Raw genomic sequence first — 26,426 nt, 5'->3', positions numbered from 1 at the left:
AAAAATTTTGGAAGCCATCTTACCAAGAAAACTGAGCATTGTTATGATCAACTGAAAACATATGCTGCTAGGCTGCTTTTAAAATTTTCGCGATTTTATCGTTGGCGTATGTGGAGGAAAAACTATGTTTAATAATAAAGCTTAAAAGACGAAAGAAAATAGGTTAACAGAAAAAGAGCAGAAGTTGCCTTTTCTATATCCATATATTTAAATTTCAATTATATTAATTTTTATCGTGAGTTTACTAAATTTGAGTTATAGGATATTAGTCTAATACATTAATCGTAATAATTGTGATAAGCATTAAAGACTTATTTGTGTAGTTTTCAAATCCATATTATTTTCTTGTTATAATTGATATCAAAATAGGTAAGTTTTACAAAAGATTTTTGTAATACATATTACACTAAATATATTTAAAAACAAAAAGAATAAATAAAATAGATATATAAATAAAAATCTGAAAGCTTTCAGATTTTATATTACATCACAAGGTTTTTTTTTTTTTTTTTTTTTTTTCATTGACACAGACATATTAGTTTCCGGAGCATTTGGGCTAATGTCTCTTTGCGCTAAAAATATTTAAAAACAGTGTATCTTTAGACTTTCCGATAGACATTCCCAAGCGCTAGAAATATTTTTTTTTTTTTTTTTCGTACAGTTTTACATGGCTCGCTTTGGATTTGTTGAGTTTGTTAATCGAAAATTGGTTAAAGGTTCATAAAATATGAAATAGACAATAAAACAAATTCCAAATTCGGGCTTCCATGTACTCATATTCGGATGGAGGACTGCGTTATTCAGAATGTGATGGTTGTAGGTGCCTTTGTTATTTTGCAGTGTGAAACAAATGCATGCATTCATGCAGATTTTTCATCATAGGGCGATAATATTTGATGGCAACAATTTTAAAAGTGAAACTGGCATTTATATCGAGCCTTTCTGGGCTAACTCCTCTTTGGGCTAAGCCCAACAGCGGCCGAGCGATAAAGACGCTGAACACTGGTAGTTCGGGCAGAGGTTCAAATCCCGCGAATGGGTTGGCTGCATGGGCGGTTTCATGGTTTTCCCCATGTGTAACGTGTATACGAGCCAGTTTCCCTTAGACAGTCCTCCACGAAGGCATGCCTCCCTTTAGGCAGATAGTCCTCGTGTGCTTTGTCATAATTAAATAATCCATTCATTCAATCCATCTATCCTCTTTGGGCTAAATTTTGTCAAATCTTGAGTCAGCTTTTGTATTATGAAAAGGCCCTGAACCATTGTTTTACGAAACATCAGTTATCTGAAATACCTTTACCTATTTTATTTAGGATAAGTCGGCTTGTACTATTTAGACTTGCGTTTAAGTAGATTGAAAACCAGAAAGTAAAAACTGATATTGTGAACCATTTTAAGGTAAAAATATATTTTTAAACAATCATTTGCGGCAAAATCTAATAAATTCTGGATATCGGTAGCTGAAATTAAGCAATACAGGTTTGCAATTCTGAGTATAAAAATGATGACAGTAAAGTCATCATTTTTGGAAAAATATTTGTTTTCACCGCCTTCAATTTAGTTTTTTTTTAACATCAATCTTCTTCGCGACAAGTTCCATTCATTACAAACGTTTTAGAAAAAAATGCGTTCTCAGGTAAAATATAATGTGTTTCTTTAGTATCACGAGGTCTTAATCTACTATTCGGCATGCCTCCTATCTTCTCCAGACCATTAATTTCACAAGCACAATGGTTAATCTACATAACAACATACATAGCACATTATGAGGAGACTTTTAAGGATATCGAGATGCAGTTTTTTCTTTTCTTCCCAGAGCTGTGTTGAAGAATTTAGCGAAAACCTAAATTGCATACAAATGTGAACTTCGGAAGCAGGGATACTGCTTTGAAAATAATGCGAAATACTTAAATCATACTCGGTCATCTTGATACTTTGCGAGATTTCACAGATCTAAAGTAAGATTGTATTTTTAATTTTTTAAATCGGGGTTTTAATTTTTCTCTTGCAATATATCGAAATTTTAAAATGTTATTTGTGACATTATATTTTACATAATTCAGCTATTTATTTTAATTATAGGTCACCTAGCAGAAATGTTAAGTATTTATTGAAATGTAAGCTTATTTAGAATTCCCTTAAATTATCAGGTGTAGATAAGAAGATAAAGTTCATAAATATTTATACATTATTCCCTGTGTTTTAATTATAATTTTATAGATAAATTACAATATTATCGCGAATATTTCTTTAGTTAGCCTTCTTTATTTAGCCCCCCAATGAAAGCGTAGTCTATAATGGTTTATTTGTTTTCATGTCACATCATTTTACTAAAATATTGTCTCTAAAGTATTATCTTACGTACAAAATTATGAATATCTTTATATTAATTATAAAGACGAAAATTATATTTGATATTAGCCATTTTTGTTCAGTTTTCTCATGTCTAAATATTCCAAATAATTTAAAATTTTCACTAATATATGAATTTTTATATCAAATTATGTATGCTTCTTCAGTCCGATTATTCTGTATTTTGAACTTTAAGCATTTATAACCGTAATTTAAAGATTTTTCTGATTAAAATCGTAATGTACTTTTATTAATGGAAATGTTAATCTACTAACTCTATTCAAATATTTTAATGTCATGACGAAAATTTTATTTTTGTTTAGATAAAATTCATAGATACGACATTAAAGTATCGAATGGAATTATGAATTTAAAGATTAAAAAACCGTAAAACATTAAATGTAATGACAGAGAAAGACATAAGATGTCATGAGAATTCCATACGAATTCGGTTTTCTGCAAAAAGTGTGATGGGTTTCCAGAACAGGAATATCAACAATGTCTAAAACGGTTATTTATTTAATATTCTCAGAAATATTAGTGACTTTCGGAAACCGTCTGAAAATCATGAAAATACTATTTTTATTAAAATTAAAAATTACGGAAATAAGCGTAAACATTCTCATAAAACATTTATACAGTCTGAGAAATGTACGCAGATTTAAATAAATTGGAAAGATGTCCTATTCCACACAGTTATAAGTATTTATTTAATTTTATAAAAATACTTTACATTTGATTACGAGTTTCTTTAAAATGATTCCTTGTTCAATATTCAGCAATATACTAGGTGAGAAATTATGAATTTGGGACGTGGTTGACTCAATACTTGTAGCTCTCGTAACCAACATAAGGCTACCTATTTTATTTTCATAAACCAATTTCAGTGTTTCGATGGAAATGGTATGAAGTTGCCCTTAAAAGCTGCCTTTGATCAACTGATCATATCAAAGCACTCAAGGGAATACATTCCCTCATAAGAAATGCTTCTAGGGAGGACTTCTAGGATCATAAACTAGATCGTATTTATGTTTCACATAAGTTAATAGAGTTAGACTTCGTACAGCTCACTCGCTTCCTAGAAACTGAACATGGTACAAACTACCAATTTTTCGCACCATGCAGAGCGTATAAATTGTGTGGCAAAATTGAGCTAAATAGTGTAATCCTAATAGAAAATCCCACAGTTTTCTTAATTAATTGGTGAGATATCGCCTTTAATAACTATTTAGCTATTAAGAAAGTCGATTAAATATTTATTTATCAGCTCCTGATGGATTTTTGCTGAGATGAAAATACAAAATAAAAGAATTATCGTAACCAAATAGTGCAAAAGTATCGTCACCACATAGTGCAAGATGAGGTTAGTATTAGTATTAACGGGCGCAGCCCCCAGTTTACCTAGTGGTCAAGAGCCGGCCTAAAGGACCGCCAAACAAACCATCAAAAACGAGGGAGCCAGTAGTCCAACTCCGCCCCCCCCAAAAAAAAAAATAAAAGAAGACCATATCAACAAAATTAAACTAGTCCCAGAGAAGCCAGGTCAGGGCCTCGAGTAACAACAAAAAAAAAAAAAAAAAAAAAAAAGACAAAGCAGACTCAAAATTACTGTGTATCAATTAGTGTGAGGACAAAATGTGGATCCTCAGTATGCATGATTTGAACAAGAAAATTGAAGAACAAGAATATGTGCTAGGGAAATAATGAACATTATTTAATATGAATAAGAAGACTATTGGAATTGAGAACTAGATCTACTTTTATTTTCTGTCTTTATTTGGAGTGGACTATATAGGTGTTTGCGGTCTGTTACGAGTTTTATTTAATTTTAATTACTCTATTATATTTTAAATTTCAGGGCTCGTTTTGCGTGAGTTTTATAACTGATTGGTTTTGCAAACTTTTGCAAGATGAGGTTGCGAAGAGTCAAATTTTTAGAAGGTCTAACTCTGGTTGGGTACATTATTGCTATATGCGTAAAACAGAAACAGAACAGAAATCTTCCAAAATACAGCAAGGAACGCACACAAATACAGCAGAAAATGATGCAATCAGATACAGCGGGGATGTGAGAAAAGGTTCAGTAGTCACATAATTAAGATTAACCTACTACTTTTAGACTAATTATATGCATTACGTTTGCACAATTTTACTGGCTGAGAAATATTACGAAAGCCATGACAAACAGAATAAAGTTTGTAGAGTAACTTCGAATTTTCCAACGTCAGAGAAATGAAGAAACGAGTAATGCCCTCTTTGGGACTGGAACCTCGGACTTCTCGAATACACATCGCGTGAGCTAACCGTTACAACACGAAGGTTTGCAGGAAGGAGGGACAAAATATCTTATATACTCCCCCTTTTAAAGGGCGATTGGGGATTAGGTAACCCAATCGCCAAATCCTGGTGGTAAAGAATCAACATCCACCACCTTTTAGTTCAGGCGCCACTGTAGAGTTACTTAGAACTTTTTAATGTCAGAGAACTAAATCGCCGGGACACGAACCTCGGACCTCTCCAATGCGCGCCTAGTGTGCTAACCGTCACACTCCGAAGGCATGCAGAGAAAGGAGGGCAAAAATGGCTTATAAGTTTAAATCAAATCTATCTATCTGTAAATATGTAAATCAAATTACGAATGCAATCAAAATGTAATCTATCTTTGTAAATTAAAATGAAATCTTAAAATTTGTAAATTTGTCTCAAAATAAAATGTAATCTAAAAATTTGTAAATCAAATCTATTTCTTTACAAATAGCTGTAAAAAGTTCGAAGTCGAAATAAAAGCTCTTGCAAGAAATCGTGATTAAAAAGAACTCGGTAAATACCAGCGTTAAGGTTTGGAACTAAAATTTCAAGTTTTTCCCAAATGTCATAAATGTGTAGTATTTTCTTGATTACAATACCAAAACGACCATCTCACTTTCTACCTTGACTCATTCTCTTCCAATACACATGCAACCCGAAATCGGATAGATCAAGTACAACCAGAAGTTTTTGTGTGTAAGGATACGATATGGAAAGCCATCCTTCTGTATAATGTTTTTCGTCCATATTTAATGACTAGTGAGTTGTTAAATCATCGAGGCAGAAAAGAAGCGGCTATTTTATAGACTATTCTTTGGTGTTTCCAAATGTACTCCGTCAAAACATCCTCATAAAATAAAAAAAACATCTATAAAGTTTATGCAAATAAAACATAAATCTGCTGTTTGCAAACACTGTAGTAATCCCATATCGAAATTTCCCTGACGCAGAGAAACAGCTTAGGAATTTTGAATCGAAAATTAAACTATGTTCAAGATCTAAAGCACTAAAGTAATGATTTTATTTAGTTTAAGATAATTTATTTAAAATTTTCAGTAAGAGATAAAATGAAACTCAAAATGAATTGAGTGCATTCAGCTTAAGTTTCTCATTATATATACAGAATGTCTTTACACATTTTTGTATCCATTTTGATTTTCTCCATGAATTTATATATTCATTTTAAAATATAAACGTGACTGGCATCGAATTGGAATAAGGTCTAATTATCGTCTGCAGTATTAAAAATATTTTTTTTCTTTCAAATGCCGCTGAAAAATAAACAATTGATCGAAGGCTATATTTTTGCGCTGTCCGAAGTACTCTTATTTAATTACTAAAAAAAGATGCGAGAAGCATGATTTTAATATTTCTACATGTAAAATAAGTTACATATTTAATATGAAAAGAAAGAAACGTCAAAGTTTACATCTGACTGAGAAAAAGGCAAAACATGCATAACCAACGAGAATATACGGCTCTTATTAAATCTAAAATTGTATCTCATGTTTAAAAGAAAATCCAGTCCTCCCGAAAAGTTATTGCAAAATCTTTGAATATCTCTGTGGAATCTGTGAACAAGGTTATAAAACCTTACTTAACGCTAATCAAAACCAAAAAAATATTATATTCTTCGCCTAAAGCCAAAACATGTTTCTCAACGTAAGACTACGGGCAGCTTGATGTATGAAAATTATTTGGCAGGTAAAAAATGGAAATGTATAATTACAATTGATGAGGCCTGGATATACTTATCTGGTTGTAATAGGAAAAAGATTTCTTTGCTACCGACAAAGTGGAGAAAAAGACTTAATATGTTGGTTCAGGGAAAACGAGGAGCGTTTTTTCTAAAGTTTTTATGGTTATTATTGGATTCTCTTATAACGGAAAACTTAAAATAAGGAAAGTAGAAAAACATGTCAAAATTAATTCCGATTAAAATCAGAAATTATTTTTAATGCATATATTTAAAGAAATCCCATTTGTTTATTTAAACAATCTTCACTCTGTTAAGTTCCATCAGGATAAGGCTCCAAGCTATAAATCTACTGCTCTATTTTTTGGAAAAATAAGAAATGAGTCCGGAATTGAAGCTACTGCCTTTAAATGCATCCCACCCAGGTGCCCTGATATATCTTCTATGGATTACTGTGCATTTAGACTTTTGAAACAAGCTCTTTATAAGCGGCATCCCAAAGCACTGGATGCACTCTGGAACATTGTGAAGGGGGAGTGGATTAAAATCAGCCTTCATGTTTTCATAAAAGGATTTTTATCTTGAAAATGAAGATGTAATATGTTGTTTAATATGCGTTAATCAAGATGTCCAACAAAACGGTTACCAGATCGAACATAAAATAAATTATAAGATTTGCTTATATAATATAAATCTTTGCAAAATCGTTACAAAGTTGTGTGAATACCCTCTGTATATATACGTATAACGTATGTGTGTAACGTTACAGTTTTTGCGGATGATGAAAACAATTCACTTTCTAATCATGACCGAAAACACTGCTGCGTAGATAACTGGAAATTGCGGTGTATTGGATAAACGTATAGAATTTCGGAAGAAACACGACCAGCTTGATAGTTAAACACAATTTATTTTTAGATGACAAATTTCTTAGCACGTGTCTACTTATGGTAGAACACTAGGAGTTATAAACGCGCCCCACAATTTTAGATAAGCAATTACCTCTTAAATAATGGAGAATAACTAGCAGAAGCCAAACGACACGTTGACATCAGGAAAGGGAAATGGCGAAAAATAATGCGTAGTTAGTTGCAATATTATTTATAAACTTAAATTCTTTTAGTTCTGGATAGAGATTGGGTAATATGTTACAGTAGTGCACATACTGCAGAGAAAGTGTGACGTCAGTAACGCAAAATAGATGCATTGAAGGGGCGTGAATTTTAACTGAAAAATTAGAAATGCAAAGGTCTATTGCTAATTGTCTTTGAAAATTTATATTTTACATATATATATATATATATATATATGTGTGTGTATAATATATATTTTACATTATACATATATTAAAATACTATTATTATTGTTGTTGTTATTATTGCATTGTATGTGCTTAAATAAGTCACCTTATATATATGTTTGGCTTGTTCTAAATAGTTCCATATCCTTTGATTACAGTCAAAAGTCGTTAATCCGGACACCCATAATCCGGAATGATCTATAATCCGGAACGCACAATACGTTCACGCATGCGCATAAGCGTTTACGCATGCGCGTTTAATGTATAACGGACGGTATAATGTAAGCTAAAATAATCTAATTATATATTTCAGTTAATGTTGCAGATTGCGTTGTTCCTTAATCCGGCTTATTATGTTTTGCAGACTATCAGAGCAATTTTATAAAAGTAAGCTTGAACTTTCGATTATGTCAAATAGAATTTCCGATATATATTTACTAATATGTAAAGAATCCACAAAGCGAAAGTATGTTTCGATGTGCATCAAACAAAAAGTGGAATTGCTGCAAAAAATGGATAAAAGCATATCCTTTGTTTCTCTAACCATTCCGAAATCTGTTTATCAATTTCACGCTGCTCTGCGGGGGAAGGGGAAAACGTCACGGCGCGCAATGAACTGGAAGTTAATCTGTCAGCAATATCCTTATCTTCAGGGCAGATGTTTTTATTTTGTTCAGCTTATAATTCCTTACTAAATGTAGTATTTCATCTCGATGTATTCCGTCGTTGATATGATTTAAATCAAATTCCTCGTCATTATAAATATCACGAGTGCCACATCAAATAGTTTTTTGGCTGCAATTTTCTAATTTCGACTATGCGTAATGTATGCTTTACGCATGCGCGCGTTGAAAGAAATGTTTAATAAAGTAAACAAATAAATATTAAGCTTTTTTCTTTGTAAATTTTGATACCCTTTAGATCATAATTGCTCTTTATTTCATAAATTACGGTTTCAAATTTTTAATTTTATAATTTCTGCAATCCTATAATCCGGAAATTCTTCTATAATCCGGAAAAATCGATAATCCGGAATCGCTGAAGTCCCGACTAGTCCGGATTAAAGACTTTTGACTGTATATGGAAATTGAAAATTACTTTTAAAATAACAGTTTAAAAAACGCTAATTTTTCCATAAATTAAAAAAAAAAAAAAAAAAAAAAGAAAAAGAAAAATAGAAGTGCAGTATGGAAGGAAATTTGAGATTCTTGTCAAGTTTGATGCAGATATAAATTTATTTATATTAATATTTCCACCAGGCAATACCTTCAAATTTTTATCCTTTAAAATGTTAATATACTCTTTCCTATTCCCAGAAGAAAGTAAAAATTTTTCGTGATCTATGAAACGAGAATGGCAAAAGAAGAGGAGGGTCCTGACCAACTGCGATCATGGGCCATCGCTATAGCTGCTTGTGTCATCAAGACGCTTCTTTGTGGTTCCAATAGAGTAACAGGCCTCTTCTATGTGGTTATGATTGAAACATATGGTGTTTCTAGATCTGAAGCAAACTTACCTTTCACAGTTCGTAATATATTGAGGGATATAGGAGGTACGTATGACTTACGTTATGTTAGTGAAATTCAAATGACACTTCTAATCACATATTTGAGAGAAAAACTTGGAAATATTAAAAATTACAATCCAAGCAGCAACCACAATAAAATTGATTAATTTGAGTGTTTTCTTTCTTTCTTAAGACTCCATTTATCTGAAAATGGGGAAAGTTTGAATGGAATTCATAAGTTAAGATAATATAATTTATTCCTTCAACTTTTCAGTTTAATACTAGCAAATATATGCATTTTAATCCAGAACAGAATAATATGTATAAGTAAATCAAGAGTAATTCGACATAGAATTTCTATATTTGTTTTGTTTCTACCCAGCTAGTTAATATATGGATATTAAATGTGCATTAAAAATAATTCGAAATGTTTAACGCATTCAGATATATACTAGTGTAATTTTTCTTTTATTTGAAACTTTAGACAAAAGCCAGATGTCTTTTCTGTGAAGAATGTGATGCATGGTGTTTCTAAACCTGGTCCCTGAAATCTATAATCTAGGACAGGCATGCCAAACTGAGGTGGGATAAATAGTCATCAGTATACGACGATGTGGGTCGCAAGGAGAAAAGCCATTTGATGTACTTAAATAATGAGTACATAGATAAAATCTTACCCATTTCTGCAGTTAATAAGGCATTTTCTCCCTCTTTAGAGCATGTCTTCGTAATGTAACGGTAGCACACTCGGCTCGCATTCAAAAGGTCCATGTTCGTGTCTCAGCAAGGGTAATGGGGATTTCTTTAGTTTCCTGAAACAAATTCTAAATGACTCTACAAATGAGCCCGAACTAAAAGGTGGTGGACAATAATTCGTCACCACCATAATTAGGTGGACAGAGTGCCCCAATCCCTAGTCCCGCTTTGAAAGGGGAAGTATATAAGGCATTTTCTCCTCTCTTCCAGCATGCGTTCGTGATGTAACGGTACCACATTCGACGCATATTGACACTGGTCATTTTTCATGTGTCCTGCATCAAAATATCCTAATGACTCTACAAGTTTCATAAAAAATAGAAGGGCGATTAAGAAATCCCTTGTAGAAAATTTATACTTAATGTTTCTTTCCCGACACATTTTCCTGTAACTACAATGGTGTGCATAAGTTAAGAATGAGGTTAAAAAATTAGCTAATCAGTGAAATGAAGACGCAGAGCGGACTGAATGACCAATAACAAGATCGACTAGGATCAGGAACGGTAGTACGTGCGCATACATGCAGGTAGACATATTGGGGCAGTGTCGGAGGCGTATAAAGCTCGCTGGCAATGTGGCTTAGCATTTCTGGGAAGTTATTCCAAAGTGTATGACAGTGTAGAGAATGTCGACTTGCTGCCTCTGTGTGAAATGTGGAACAATCAATCTGTTAGACGACATCTTGATGATTTTACCCGAGGTCGAATCATGGGAAAGACTGATGGATGTCAAAGTGTGATAAGAGTGGCTGCGGAGTTAGGGATTGCTCGCAGTATCATTTCACGACTTTGGAGAGCATTTAAAACTGCAGCATCAGCTGTCCATCGGTTCACTAGTGGTCTTCCACGAGCAACCACGGCAGCGAACGACCGATATATTGCCCTATAGGCAAGGAACAGGCTGTAGAAATCTCAAGTCAGATGAAGCAGGTGATTGGATGACCGATATATGGCATTTTACTGTGGCCAAGTGGCTGCACAATGGTGGTCTGTTTGCACAATGACCTGTACCGGTACCTATTAAAGCTTACTCATAGAAAAAGGCGTTTTCTGTAGCGCATAGAACACCAAAATTGTACAGATAATCAATGAAGTACAGATATTCAATAACAACTCTTTACTGATGAGACAGATTTAGTCCGAGTAGAAAGTCTATGTGCATGCACATCTGAAGAGAGTAAGGAACACGCAATAACCTCTCAACATCACCGAAAGGATAAGTTGAGGTCTCGTTTGTTGAGGCATCATGCTTGGTAACCGTACTTACAATCACATCTTCCAAGAAATTTCAGTCAGAGAGACCCTCTATTGTAATGCGGTTCTCCTTGCTTAAGTGCGTCTTTTGAGAAGAGCTATTGGGTCCTCAGTTGCACTTCATGGACGACAACGCTTCACCTCATCGCACAGTTGCTCTAGAAAAGCTGTTCGAGAGGGAGGATATTGAACACATGATTTGGCCGACAAAGTATCAGGTTCTAAATTCCATCGAGCACGTGTGGGACATTTTAGAGGGACACGTGGCAACACGTAACTTATCGATTGTAAGGATTTAGGGACTGCAATTGGCACTACAAGAAGAATGGGCAGCAAAAACTCATTGAAAACCTCATACTCAGCGCGGACAAACGATGTGAAATCTGCACAGTAGTCAGGGGAGATCATATCCCCTACTAAACTCTGAAGGTTGCTTGCTGGACCAATCACATGGATTTTTCGGCCTTCTCTCGCATTACGCTTCTATCTACTTTTTCAATAAATTTCCTTTTTATCCTTTTGATTTCTTTCTCGGAAGTTTTGCTTATATTACCCATGTTCTTACGCTTTGGAGATGTTATGGTATTATTTATATTGATTTAGAAATATTTTGCGCAACGTTATATTGGAAAAAACCATCTCGCCCTTAATTTTTGCACACCATTGTAGCTTTCGGATGTCTGCAGACAAGCTGCTTGCACCAGCGATTTTCTGAGAAAAGTTATTTACATTGTTACGCGCTACCGAAGGGAAAGGCTGGTAAGTGCATGTCAGATTCAGAGACAACCATTTAAGTTGTTCTTTATGTTTTTCCTTCGTGGCCGGTCTAGAAAAGCCATAAGGCGAGCTTGGGCTGGCCAGGAGGGTGGACCGCGCCATGCCTACCTAGCCACTTCACTGAATTTTTATTTTAGAGTTCAGTGGTACAGAATCTTTAATAACTTCATTTGTAAATGGGCTAATATATTTTTAAAATTTAGAAAGTATTTTCTCCTTCCTTTCCACATGCCTTCGTGAGGTAACTGGGAAGACACTAGAAGCGTTTACGGGATGTCCAGAGTTTGAACCCCAGCAAGGTATCGCATATTTTCACGTTTCCAGCATCGACATAACCTAATGACTCTACAAGTCGATTGGAAAATAATTTTTGGAATAGAATCGTCTCAAGAGTCCATGCGTCTCGACATTGGGCGGTATTCAAGTTTATATTAATATTTTATAATTATAAACTTGAGTTTTCTTGGGGGTAAACCGATGGCTGCAGAGAAATAAGTCTAGGACCGCGTATTTGACTTGCCTGGTCTAGCATGTGTATTTATTGAAAACACTATCGCACACTTTTGGGAAATTATTTACAAGCGCGTCGATTTCTAAGTAAATGCTGTATAACGAGTGGCATGCTTTGTTTTAAATTAGCTTATTTGGTTTTCAGGACCACTTGCTGGTATCATCGGTCAGCGTCATGGTCCGTTTATGATAACATTGCTAGGATCATTTCTTGCAGCACTTGGGATAACGTTATGCACTTTTGCTCCTAATATTACCTGGATTTGTATACTTTGGGGAGGATTACATGGTATGTATTTATTTAATGCTTGATTTAAAGTCTTATAAAGTATATCTGTACACTAGTTGCCAACAAAGATTGAACTGCGCATTTGAACTTGATATTACAATTAACTCTGATCTCTAGTAGCCAGCATATATTTCTATGAAACGTTGATTTAAGTTTGAAAATCCCTGCCGAACAAGGCATACATTTTCTTTCCGATTTTGATCCTGAGAGCGTTATGACAAAAGTTATAGCAACGAAATGCAATAACATAAGTAACAATGCAATAACGTAAACATAATTTTAATAAATGCAATAACATAATTCCTAATAAAAGCAAATGTACTGTGATTCTACAATTCTAAACTAATGAGCGGACTGTAAATAAAATGCTACTTTGAATACAGGTATCCAAGTGAGAGTTTCTATCTATATACAATAGGTGGTGCTGTATTTTAACTTAACAGTAAATTTTGTTATTAAATGGGTCGTTTATTTATAAGCTTCGAATGGAAATTAATCAAAATCTATTACAGTAATTAAACATTTTATAGAGAAAGAATAATGCAATAAAGTACAATCTAAAAATTAAAAAATAATTAATTATTCATCGAATTTGAACTACTCCCAGGTGACCCTAAAGCAAAAAAATCTCATGTGTACACTACATGACTTCCTCGTACGGAATATTAAATTGTACGCAAATTTCCTGCACTTCATTTAAACATATTGAATTAAGAGTTCATGAATTTTGAATTAAGTCTACTTCGTCCATAGCGCACAAACCACAACAGAAAAAATGCATTCTTCGAAGTTCACTATATTTATTTACCATAGCAACACTTCGCACTAGGTTCACTTAACAGTGTTACATCCCGTTCATTTTATAACTCAGAGCGCATAAAAATTATATCACCTGAAGAATTGCCATATGTTCTATCAAATACTGGAATAAATCTAAAACGATGTTTAAAAGAAATTAAACAAATAATAATAATAAAAAAAAAATTCTGAAATGTTTCAGATTTTAAATTACGTCCAAAGGGGCGTTTTTTAACATTTTGTGTGTTACCTTTCTTTATTAAATATCATGTTCCTCGCACTTAAACCATAAGATCCAGTGCAACAGCAATATCGCAAAATAGTTTTCAAACGAGCATATCTTTCGAATTTCCGATACAGAGACTCACGCGCTGGAGATAAAAATGTTTTTTCTGCACAACGTTGCCATTGCTCGCTTTGAAATCCTTGAGTTTGTTAATCAAAAATTCGTCAAAGTTTTAAAAAATCGGAAATCGATCATAAAACAAATTTCAAATTTCAAATTGGGTCTTCCACATGCTCATATTCGTTGGAGGATTACGTTAATCAAAATTCGATGACTCTATGTACCGTTATTTTATGACAATGTGAGAAATATACATACATTTACGCAGATTTTCATTATTTAATTTCTTCAAATATAATGCAGGACTCTAACATTTTATGGCAACAGTTTGAAAAGTGAACCGACATTTATCCGTCCGACGCAAAATGCCAAAACGAAACTAATAGTCCTTCGGGATTCAAATCCCTTTGGACTAAAAATTCACACACGATTCAGCGCCTATTACCTGAAGCGCACGCGCTACTCATTAATTCAGTTCTCACTTCGCGGCAAGGCAAAAATACATAAAAATTCAAAACATTTTCATTAATCATTGAAAGATATAGAAAAACATAAAACACGAAGTACAGGTAAAACAGTTGAAAAAAAAACAAATTTGACATCTAAAATTACAGTTTCTACGCAAAAATTAGCTAATAACTTAAATGATAATTCCAGAATGATTTAAGCATAATTTAATTCGGAATAATAAAAGAAGACGTTACTTTGTTGTTGCGAAGCTTAGTTTTTCTAGATTAGCAACAAATCCACTATTCTGCTAAATTTCAAATGTAAACACATATGGCTATCATGCTAAACAAAAGTTAGACTTAACCGCACTTAAAAAGCTTTTAAATTGTTGATAATTCCGCAATATTTGCATGCAGGTTAACTAAAGGCGTAAAAACCTTAACCGGAAGTTAAGAACAACATAATTCAATCATTTTTAAAGCAAAAAATGTTTAGTTTACAGACATATAAGAATAAAGAAACTGAACTCACTGATATGAGTAACAGAGTGGATATATATATATATATACTTTTGGTGCGCCTGATTGCAACCAAAATGGAAGGTGCACATCTACACGTCATAACAGTCCTATATACAAAATTTCAACTTTTTGAGGCTCCTTGTTTTGAGTTATACGAGATACCTACATACGTACGTGCGTACAGACGACAAGAAAAAAAATCTCTTTAGAATTCATTTTAAATCAATTTTATACTTTTATTTTGGTGGAAAGTCCTTTATTATGTGCTTACGTACAGATGATACGCAAAAACACCGTTAAATTGCATTTGATAGCGGTCAAAACGGATATTTTCGTTGAAATATGATACCCGAAATTTTTCGCAATTATAATACTAGCTTTTTACTACATACAAGGAAGTATGAATACTGTAAAAATAAACAATGAAATCAGAATTCTCGAAATAAGAAACCTGAAAAATCCGTTGAGTAAATTAAAAGCAATGGACTAGATAAATATTTTAAATAAATTCAAAACGAAAGAAAATGCAAAATTGCTAAAAGCGTTGGAAATTGAAAACAACTATTGCAAATCCAAAGCAAGCATATTTTAAGCACAAAATGTTGGGTAAATGAAAGTAATTTATTTTAAAAGGATTTTTATTTAAAATTAGAATAAATTTAATTTAATAATAATTTAATAATAATTTATGAACACAAAAATTTGAAATTTTTGTTAAAAAAAGCATATAAACTAGTGGAAGGGTTATATCCTATTAGTGAAAATGTTATAAAAGGCAATATTTCTAAAACTAAGAAAAAGAATTAAAAGTCAATTAAAAGTACTTTAATTCTAATAAAAAATAAAAATAAATCCTAAGTAAAGTTATTCAAAACCTCATAGTGAATGTTTCACGAGACTTTTCACAATGCTGTCGTGAAGGGTAGAATGGAGTTTAGTAGTAGGTGGGTAGTTTCATGAAATGGAAATAATAAAACCAAGAACTGAGTATTCAGTTTTACAGTCTATATAAATGCAGATAGTAAAACTGGAAAAAGAAAAATGTTGGAAACTGCGAAACGCAATGATATAATTCTGAAACTGAATTGCAGAAATGAAATGGTTTAAAAACAGAAAGTGAAATTTTTTAAATTAGGAAAATAATTTGTGAAAAATCAAAAATTAATAAAAAACAGAAATTAAAAATTAAAAGAGTTGAATTTTTAAGAATTTTAATGGGGAAAATTAATTTGTAAGTTGCAGAATGAAATTAGAATGAAATTAGTAATTTTTTAGAATTATTTAAATTAGTGTTCCAAGTGTGTGTAAAAGGATTATTGAAAAGAGTATGTTCAACATGTGTTTATAAGAAAGGAATTTTGATAAGAATATTATTCATTTAAAACAACGTAATATACAGAGAATGGGGAACACAAAATTTGTTAAAAAAGTGAGTCGCAGTAAACATTATTGGGGTATAACTAGAAGATTGTTAATGTATATAATACATATATATGTCTGTGTGTTTGTAAAATAAAAAAGCAATTCCAAACCTATTATTATACATAATATATATTAGGGAAATGAATTCAATTTATTCCTGCTTTTATTCTATTTTAATATATATATTATTTTGCATATATATGTAATTTAAAAGTATTTGATTTTTTTCTTCCCCCCCCCCTTTTTTTTTACTATTAAGTTTCATTAATGTAATTTCAACGAAGGAAAAGCTTTTTAAAGAGAATAATAAAAGACATATAAATAGAATAAAAGACAGTATTTTATATTGATAAAGACAATATTTCTGATACGAATAAAAGACAATATATTTTTATTAGCTTTCTGGAAAACGAACACATTTTTATCTAATTTGAACTCATGGTATTGTATAAGGTATAAGGTAAGCGGAATCCTGGAGAATTTTGGCATTGTTCGGCATATCTATTTGTTTCCGTAACGATGAGATCCACTAAGCTGGCATTTAGAAAATGCTTAAATATTGTAAGACACCCAAACTCGTATCAAAACTTATATTTACCTTTGGTGTTCCCCAAAATTAAATAAGTGTTGGTGCATGATCTACTAAAGTAGATACAATTTTAGTCCATGCTCATCCAGGCAACAGTACAGATCCATCATCGCTGCTCTCAGATTCACTAACCGAACTTCGGAACTTCAGAAATCGGTTACTTCAGAATCATTTCAGATCCATTTATACTAAAATCAGAATCAAATTTACTGTCTGACTCTATAATGTACAAAATGTTAGTATATTTTATAACAGAACAGAACGCACGTGTATTCATAATGAGACTAAGTAACTGGGCTAACGATAAGATTACAAAATACATATCATAATTACCAGTTTGATTAGTGCTGACATCTAGTTTAGAATAAACTATCACTAATTGCATAAAAATATTATTCTGGTGCTGCCATCTGGTGTGTAAAATAAAAACTAAACCTTTTTCCGGGCCAAAAATAATGAATAGGTTTTAATCTTTTTAACACGTTGCTTTTGGGAGCTCGAGCCCAGAAACGGGCACGTGAAATAGAGGGCGAAACCTCACCCCGTCATTTTGAAGGAAGGGGAGCAACCTTTCAGTTAAGACACAATAACACGCCGAACAAATACTAATTCAGAAGTCAAACAACAAAAGTTAGTGTTATATTTCCAAACTTTTCACAGGACTAGTTCCTTATTCTGTATTTTATCTAGTCCTGTGAAAATTTTGAAGATATAACGCTGATTTTTGTTGTTTGACTTATGAATTAACCTTTAAATTGTTGACAATTCTACAACTCTTGCATGCAGATCAACTAAAAAAGACCTTAACCGGAAGTTATCTATCAATCAATCATTTTTAAAGCAAAAAATTCAAAATTTACAAACATATAAGACTAAAAAAGACTGAGCTCACGAAACCTATTTACATAGTGGGTAGACATTTATACATATATACTTTTGGTGCTACCGATTGCAACCAAAAAAGGAGATGCACAACTACATATTATAGCAGGCCTACATACAAAATTTCAACGTTCTGAGTCTACTCATTTTTGAATTATGCGAGATACATACAAATATACATTTAGACGTCACGAAAAAACTCTCTTCTGAATTCATTTTAAATCAATTTCAAAATCTGTTTGAGGAGTCCTTTATTCTGTCCTTACGTACGTCAGGCAAAAACATGGTTAAATTGCATTTGATAGCGGTCAAAATGGATACTTTCGTTGAAATATGATACCCGAAATTTTTCGTGATTACAATACTTCCTTTACTTCGTACAAGGAAGTTAAAAATGAGATATGTTTTACTCATGTTGGCGTTTCTGGAGATTTGAGGTTTATGGAAACTGTATTATTCGCAATGTCATTAGCGTGGAAAAGGAAAGAGACTTTGAAATCCAGCCTTATGGCAATGCAAGAACTGAATCCATGTTCAGCAATTATTCGATTAAATGGCATTCGGTTAAATTGAGATTTGAAAGTTCGAAGAAGAAAACATGACTAAAAGTCAACTATCTTGACGTAAATAGCTTATTAAGAATAACGGTAAATGTCACAACAGTAATCTTCGTTGCTGTAATTAAAATAACCTAAAATTCTGTGAGTAAAAGCGGTGGTAATACCTTTCATTCTCATCCTCATATTCAAAAAATGACTGGCAGTTTACATATTTGTGTCGAATAAATGTCATAATGAAGAAACGCAGATTTGTCTTTGTCTGCCATTAACATATATATATAGTTCACTATAAAAGTATTACTTTATACATAACCATATTTCGCTGTATCGAAACTGGTGCATTTATTATTGAGTATTTACATACTACATCTGACTACAATAAACGTCATTAGGATTACTAGTATTTTATTTGAATAATTCTTAGTGTGAATGAATAATTGTTATTACTGTGAAGATACACATTATGATTTCTACATTTTACAGGTTTTGGAGTTTCTTTGGGCAACACTTTGCTCCAGATAGTCGTAAATCAATATTTTTGCAAGTATCGCGCATCGGCTTCAGGATTGGTAGTTGCTGGATCATGCTTTGGATCTCTTCTGTGTCCTCTACTCATTGAGTATTTCCTAGTCAATATAGGATTGTCAGGAACATTCCTACTGATGGGCGGTATATTACTACACGCGTTACCAGCATCCTTGATGATGAAGAATCCTCGATGGAATAAAAGATGTGTTTCCACAAAGAATGCAAATTTGAAAGATAGCACAACTACGGATCCAAGCAAAATGTCATTAGCCGAAGTACAAACTGCTAAACACGATGAAGCTTTATCTACAATTCAAAAATCGTCTGTCATGTCAGCGGAGCTCGATACGAATACCTTTCCCATATTGAAACGGCAAATTTTAAAGAAAACATTCCTATTTCCTAAGATTAAAATTTCAAAAGAACATTTCTTAGAAACTAAAGACGACGGAAATCCTAATGCTGAAAAGGGAATAGATAATCCTGCGTATCAAGGGCAGAGATTGCACTTTGATGCAAATACTCTTATTCACCAGGTACCTTATGTAAATATTATGGATAAAACCAAAACATGTATATTAATCAGTAACAAAAACTACATCCAAATTTACGTTTTTCTCAATTACTGTCTCATTTGACATGAATTAATGGAATGCCATGCACTAATATAAGCGATATACATTTACATCATGTTACACATCAGATTTAGATAAAGAATTAATTACATTATTTAAAATATTCTCTTTAATTACTTTCAGGAGAAGTCTTTAAATAGAGCTTCCGTCGCCGACGAGAGTACGAAGAACAATGATCAGCAGAAAGTTTCTTTCATCAATGAAATATTCGAAATGATTTGCCATCCAATGTTCCACATAATAAGTTTATCTTTGGCAGCGTACAATATGTTGTTTGATCCATCGCTAGCAGTGATCGTGGATTATGCCAAAGACAAAGGTTTTGAAAACACTGTGGCCAAATATTTCCTCAGCCTTTTATCATTAGGAGATTTACTTGGAAAACTTTGCTTCGGTTGGATGACTGACAGGAATTATCTGCCTCTGCCAAAGTATATGATGCTTCTTCTTGTCGTACAGGGAGTTTGCTTTCTTCTCGTACCTTTGTTTGACGGTGTTCATATACTGATGACATTGGTTGTGATCTACGGAACTGCGTCTGGAGCAACACTCGTCATGTTTCCTATTCTGGTTGAAAATTACCTAGTATCAGTTCAGACTTTAGCTATTGGATGTATATCATTCTTAAGTGGAGTGCTATCATTTACTGTCCCGCCATTAATCGGTAAGAATACATTTTCCCTTAATATTATGCATATTAATTTCATTTTTATTGCCTAAGTTCACTATTATACCCCGCCACGGTGTAACGTCAGATATATCTGGGGTCTAATGTAAATTATTTAGTGATAGAGCGAAGTAATTGTTTTTGTTACATGCTTCATGATTTTCATATTCTAACTTTCCTTAATTCCAGCTTACTTACCAGTAGCTCCTTTTCGTTTATAATACACTTAAACTTTCACCAGTTGTACAATTTACGCAGTTTGATAAAAGGAAAATGAGATAAATAACAGTTGTCCAAAGTTTTTAACTAGGTTATAAGATTCTAGTTAAATTGGTTGTCTTGGTCAACTAAAATCCTTCAGCAGTGTGTAGAAAAGTATTAGCTTATTTCTAAAAGGATAGGGCAACAAGCACAAAGAAGGATTAATATATTATTTTATTTAACTTGAGAATATTTATAGGTGGCCCCTCTCGCGCTTACAAGAAGCCTCCACTTGGGCTTTAACTTAGGATAGAAAATAAGAAATTAAACTTATGCTAACTAACTAAAACCTTAGTTGCACAGAAATGCCTAACAGAATTGGCCCTTAATTAAACCTCACTGAATACTAATAGGCACTTAACAACACGGCCGAACGTAGTAAGAGTTTGCTTAACCTATATCGTACCAAGCATTAAAAAGTTAATACATTTTTATAAATGTTTAAATATGTGTTTCTCTAATTTTTAGGACGATGAGAAAATATGGGTTAAAGCAACGACATAGCCGGAAGGCAGAACACTGTACTAAGCTCTACTATGGAAATGAACGACACTTCCCCTTAAATACTGATTCTACCTCATTTACATATAACGCGATGATGAAAACTCATTCCGGCAGGGAATTTTAAGTGGGAAACAAGAAAAATAAAGGAAAGCGGTTCAAAATAAAAAAAACAAATAACTATTAGGATATTAAAATAACCTCAACAAGTTAATGGGTTTTCTGTTCTTGTCAGCCAAAAATCTGACTTGAAAAGAACTAAAGCTATTTGTAGAAATTAAATCTTCTTTACTTAGCCCAAAAAAATACGCCATATGTTATCTCAGTTCTTTGAAATATGCAGAATGAACTTCTTTAATATGCCACAGGAAAAGATACTTGAATTTCCTTAAGGAAATGTTGTGTCACTACCGAAGTAACCTTTAGAACCTTGATTGATGCAACTTCATTATTAGTAACTTTATTGATATAACTTCCAAAACACCTGTTCAACTAGATATTTGTAACAATGCTTCGTGTTTAACATATCTTATGTTTTCTCAACAGATCTCTTCTGATCTTCATTCTAGATCATCGACCTATATACGCAACTAATACATAATTATTACTGCTGTTCCTCTTCGAATAAGCCATGTTATAATTGTGCCAATTCTTCAAACTATATTTTTATTCAACTAATCGTGCAGCAGTTACTTTATCGAATGTTTTTTCGGTAGAAGTTAATAATTTGGAGATGAAAAAATAATTTGAAATAGCTGCATTACATTTTGGCCAAGAAATTAATTTTTTTAATTTCAGCAATTCTCTGATTTTATCAAATGTCTTCGTTGCACAATATTGGATACCAGCTGCCAAGAATAACTTTCGATGTTGAGTTTGCAATTTTTGTTCGCATTTAAAAATATTGGAAAAATATTTTTTCTCAGTCACCAGTGGATTACTTACACATATTTAGCTAGTTTTTAAAATTATTTATCACATATTTATAAAATATTAAAATATAAAATCCTGTACTAATTAACTTTACATTTAAAGAGTGAAGACCTTGTTACCAGAGAAAATAATTCATCCATGTTCAACAGCAAATAAAATTTGTTACAGCATTTGCTTCTAAATTATAATACTGTAGTTCTAGTTAGTGCAGTTTGACTATAACCACATTACCTATGGTTAAACATCGCGCACCAGGAAACTACTCTTGAACCTAAACTTACCTGTGTAAGTATCCAGCCGCCTTGATCGGGATAGTGGTTACGGATGCTTGCTATTCGGCCGATGGACCGGGTCCGAATCCCAAAAAAGACTTGTAAATATATAGTGTCTGCGAGCTGTGCAGACACTTAAAATGCTGGAGAGCTGAATGTCCTATTGAGTACTTTGGTGGTAAGGGAAGAGGCGTGGAAGACGCTCGGGTCATTTCCCTGGATGTTCTATAACAAAAGGAGTTGAGCTGCACACTTAATGAAGAGGACTATATCTATACGAACAATGGTGAAATTCTGGTAAACTACCCAAAGCATATAGTACTGTAAAGGCCCTTATTTTCACGAGACTTTAATTTTCTCGAGCCCGTCGTAATCGCGAAAATTTAAGCCTCGCGAAATACTTTTTTTTTTCTGCCTCAAATAATAATAAAAACTCAGAAATTTTTCACTTACCCAAAATTCAATGATTTATTGCACAGTTACAAGCTTTTCCTTGACAACTTTCTTTCTTATAACTATTTTTTGAATAATATACAACAAGATTTCTCGAATATAAAACAAAAAATTAATAGAAAGCAGCTCATTCACTTAGAATACTATTTATACCAGCTTCTTTGAAGCCATTCAAAATTATCTCATGTTTGGCTTCAATACCGTTAAATATGTACACGAGCCAAGAAGCGTGAATCGGTTTTAGTCGAGATATTCGCAAGTCCACAGATTCTTTTTCCTCTAGAAATTGAAGCTCATTAGAATACCACTCAATAAACTCATTCTTGAGCAAACGCTTAAACTCGCCATTTACAGTTAAGTCCAAAGGTAGGAGCTCTCATGTGCAGGAAGCGGGCACAAAAACTGGAATAATATTCCTCTTCTTTAGTTCAGTCAGAAAAAGAGGATCTTTTTCTGAGATGTTTTTCTGGAAAGAGGAACGTCTAGCAATTCAATCGAAATTTTCAACTTTCTCAACTCTACTTAGGTACTTTTGAAATTTTTCAACTTTCGGTTCTGCTCATATAAAATTCGCGAAATCACCGATATATTCATTTTCGCGAAAATTACGGCCCGATAAAATAAGGGCTATTACAGTATATGTCACAACATACATTTTGATCCATTATTAAACAATTGTCTCCATCAACATTCTATCTATCAGAACGATTGTTGCTGTTGTGACTTGCCTGAGAGTAATATCAGAATAAGCCCACGAAATTCATCGTGGCAAGGAATGCAGGATTGCGATTATCGTTTTCAATAGCCTTGAGCACCATACAGGCAGCAATAGATTTCCTCAGTTCTGTCTTCAATCTTGATGGAGAGCATCCCGAGGGGAACAGGTGCCAGGGTCTCCCCATATTTCGCTACCAGCAACCTCTCGAGACTTTCGGCTAGCCGAATATTTTAGAGTATCTCTATGCTGCACAGATATTTCACATTTACAAACATCAGTGCCTTCTCCGTGATTGGAACCCGACCCCTTTGGTACGGCAGTCAGCATCGCTAACAACTATCCCAGTTAAGCGGCCATTAGAACCATTGAATATCTTTAGCTCATTTCAGGATCGTGTCTCGCTTTCAGCAGATTTTACACCACTAGAGTATATTAAAGTGCTATGTCTTCTGAAACTGACCCGTCAAATATTCAAATATTTTATCGGCTTTCGCAAATATTTTCTTGGAAAAAGATTTGTGATGACGTAGAAAGAAGTTAGAAATTTTAATAATATAATGTTAAGTGAAACTTCAACAGTAAAATCTTTTACGTAGTTTAATTCTTGAGTGCCGAATTAAGGAGCAAGCGTTAAATGCATAGAGACCAAAAACAAAAAAGTAGCTAATCTGTGTTTAGTCGAATGATAGGATTTGAACTGTTGTAGAAGGCAAACAGTAGTACTAAAGTTAAATATGTTGCGTGTCGCCAAGATGTCAAATTCCAAGAATTTGCCTGATACAAAGAATAATCCGAACATTTGTCAAAGAATGTCTGGTACTGTTAGTTATATGTGCCTATGAAATATTCGAAAATACCCTTTGGCAGGGAACGAATATGCGGTAATGTAAGAAAGATAAATCTATGCAGCCCGAGGAGAATTACTTTGTACATTAAATCTATGTGTAATGACGAATAAATGCCCATCTTATATAGTTCTTGTAGAGTTCTTGTAGATACCACTGTAGAGATCATTATTTTGGCATAGGAAGAAGCTTTGCGCTCTCGAGAGGAATAGAAACAGGAGTCAACTATTTAGCTAGCTCGATGGTCTACTATTTACATTCAGTGACACGATGCGTTTAGGAAGAAGGGTTATTTTCTCGAAATGAAACGTACTTGTTTAGCCATGTTTAGCAGTGAAGAAGATAAATTAGTTTACACTGTTCATCACTTAGAGAAGAACTCTGGTCAGTTTTTGATGTAAAATAACGGTTTTTTTACATATTTTAAGTTAAACCTGATTTCTGGAACAGAACTTTGCTTCGCATAAATTGAGTTGCCGTAGCATAATATTTTATACGCATGAGACTTTGCTTTTAGGAGTGAGTTAATGAGCGACACATAGATTATCTGCATATGTATACATATATCTTTATTTTTGCATTTAAATTTACAGGTTATTTTCGTGATAACATGGGCTCATATGATGGCATGTTCTACCTTCTAGGAGCATCGTCACTACTTGTTGGCCTTCTGTGGTTGCTGGAACCCCTGATCTGCGGAATGTCGACGTGAAAATTTTCAGACTGTTGATAGCAAAGCTACAATTTGTATTCGTGGCAATTCTGCAAAAATAAAAGAATAAAATTTATTTATATCCGATTTAAAATCTTTATTTCAAAATACAGTAAAGATACACTGTCTTTATTTTAATTTGAAAAGCCAGACTAAATTAGATACAAGAACACGCCGAACAACTCGTCTGGTCTGGTCTGGTCTAGTCCGGTCCGGTCTGGTCCGATCCGATCCAGCCTAGCCTAGCCTAGTCTAGTCTAGTCTAGTCTAGTCTAGTCTATTCTAGTCTAGTCTAGTCTCATTAGTCACCCACAGAATCCTTCCTTGAAGCATCTTGCTATTTACAGTATTTAACGATCAAACATAAAACAATGTGTATGATAATCCAGTATTTCTGAGAATTTAAAACAAATTTTGGAATCTGATATTATTAGTAAATAAATGTTTAGAACATTTCCTCTCAAACAACCACTTTCAATAGTGACCAATATTTCTAAGTATGTAAATAAATATTGATATTAAGCATTATTTCTCTAGGACGACCATCTCTGTAGTAAACCAAAACTTCTGGAATCGTAGATAGTCGTCAAAGGAAATTCCTTTTTACTACGAAATTATCGCACGATGGCGTACACTGCAATTCAATAACAGTGTACGCCGTCGATTCAATAACAATAACAGTGTACGCGCTTTAATTAAAATAAATAAATAGAACTCTTTGCTTTTCTAATTTTGCCTATATTTATAGAAATGTGTAAACTGCAAGCAATTATAAAAGTAATTTAAACACTTTTTATGGGAAATATGTTATTTAGTAAATATTCTAGAAACTGCTAATGCATTGAAAATATATTTATCGTGCCTATTTTTTTTAAATGTCTAAACAATAGTTAAAATTAATAACGAAATCACTTCAAGAATAACCTGAGGATATGAAGAATTTGAATGAACAGCATTTAGAAACAACTCTTAGTAAAATACGTTAAATTAAATAATGTGCATGCTGTCAGATGTGGTAATATGTGACTTTATTTTGAAACGAAAAACCGCTCACGGCAATCATAATAACAGTAATAAAATGTATCTCGATTAGCAGTATTTAATACAGGATTTCGAAATCATAACTGTCACTAATTATGATCTCCAGCTCGTATATTTTGTGTTATTGGAGAATTTACAATTTGAGTTTAAAATAAAGAATAGTGCCACTTTCTGTTTGAGTAATTTGTTTAATGTTGTAGTATCACCATTCATTTGTTTTATAGTATGTGTATATCCATTTCATGTTGCTCATCTTCGGTAACATAAAGATTTCAAAACTGCAGTTTATATAATTATTAAATCTTAATAAATGATTTGTTTCTTTCGCAGTAAAAATTTTAAACTCACATGAGTAGTCAGTCGCTAAAACATGCGGACAATATTAAATAAACGAATGTTGGCAATAAATTATTTAATCAGGTGTCCAATTGCAACAACTCTAGTTTTATAGATATTTTATTTTATTTTGCATTAAGTTCTTTGTGTAAAAATGTTATTTTTCATCGATATCATTTTTAATTCAGCCTTTGGGTAGAATTATATTT

At 32.9% G+C, this 26,426-nt stretch overlaps 1 protein-coding gene across 2 annotated transcripts; it reads left to right on the top strand.

Annotated features, from left to right (window-relative positions):
* Window positions 1–1,828: 1,828 nt before the first annotated feature.
* LOC118203604 (putative monocarboxylate transporter 5) lies at window positions 1,829–24,927 on the top strand. 2 transcript variants are annotated; one of them, XM_035375887.2, is made up of 6 exons: window positions 1,829–1,958; window positions 8,972–9,207; window positions 12,604–12,747; window positions 18,799–19,379; window positions 19,602–20,142; window positions 24,773–24,927. In XM_035375887.2, exons 2-6 carry the CDS (start codon window positions 9,009–9,011, stop codon window positions 24,838–24,840), a joined length of 1,533 nt encoding a protein of 510 aa, XP_035231778.2. In that variant the 5' UTR covers window positions 1,829–1,958; window positions 8,972–9,008; the 3' UTR covers window positions 24,841–24,927. The 2 variants fall into 2 exon arrangements, with proteins under 2 accessions (XP_035231778.2, XP_035231779.2); XM_035375888.2 differs by having other exon boundaries at window positions 24,722–24,927.
* The last annotated feature ends 1,499 nt before the right edge of the window (window positions 24,928–26,426 follow it).

Source organism: Stegodyphus dumicola, chromosome 3 (assembly GCF_044657685.1).
Source record: "Stegodyphus dumicola isolate Sdum_Otavi_A_Nest chromosome 3, ASM4465768v1".
NCBI classification, from domain to species: domain Eukaryota; kingdom Metazoa; phylum Arthropoda; class Arachnida; order Araneae; family Eresidae; genus Stegodyphus; species Stegodyphus dumicola.
Note: the sequence above shows the minus strand (reverse complement) of the source record. Positions and strands in the feature narration are given on the sequence as shown.

What these genes read in the sequence shown, in the direction of transcription:
- LOC118203604 (XM_035375888.2), top strand. Translation starts at nt 9,009, where the DNA reads ATGGCAAAAGAAGAGGAGGGTCCTGACCAACTGCGATCATGGGCCATC. An exon ending in ACTTTGGGGAGGATTACATG is followed by an intron (nt 12,748 to 18,798) that starts GTATGTATTTAT and finishes TACATTTTACAG; the next exon opens with GTTTTGGAGTTTCTTTGGGC. An exon ending in TACTGTCCCGCCATTAATCG is followed by an intron (nt 20,143 to 24,721) that starts GTAAGAATACAT and finishes TTAAATTTACAG; the next exon opens with GTTATTTTCGTGATAACATG.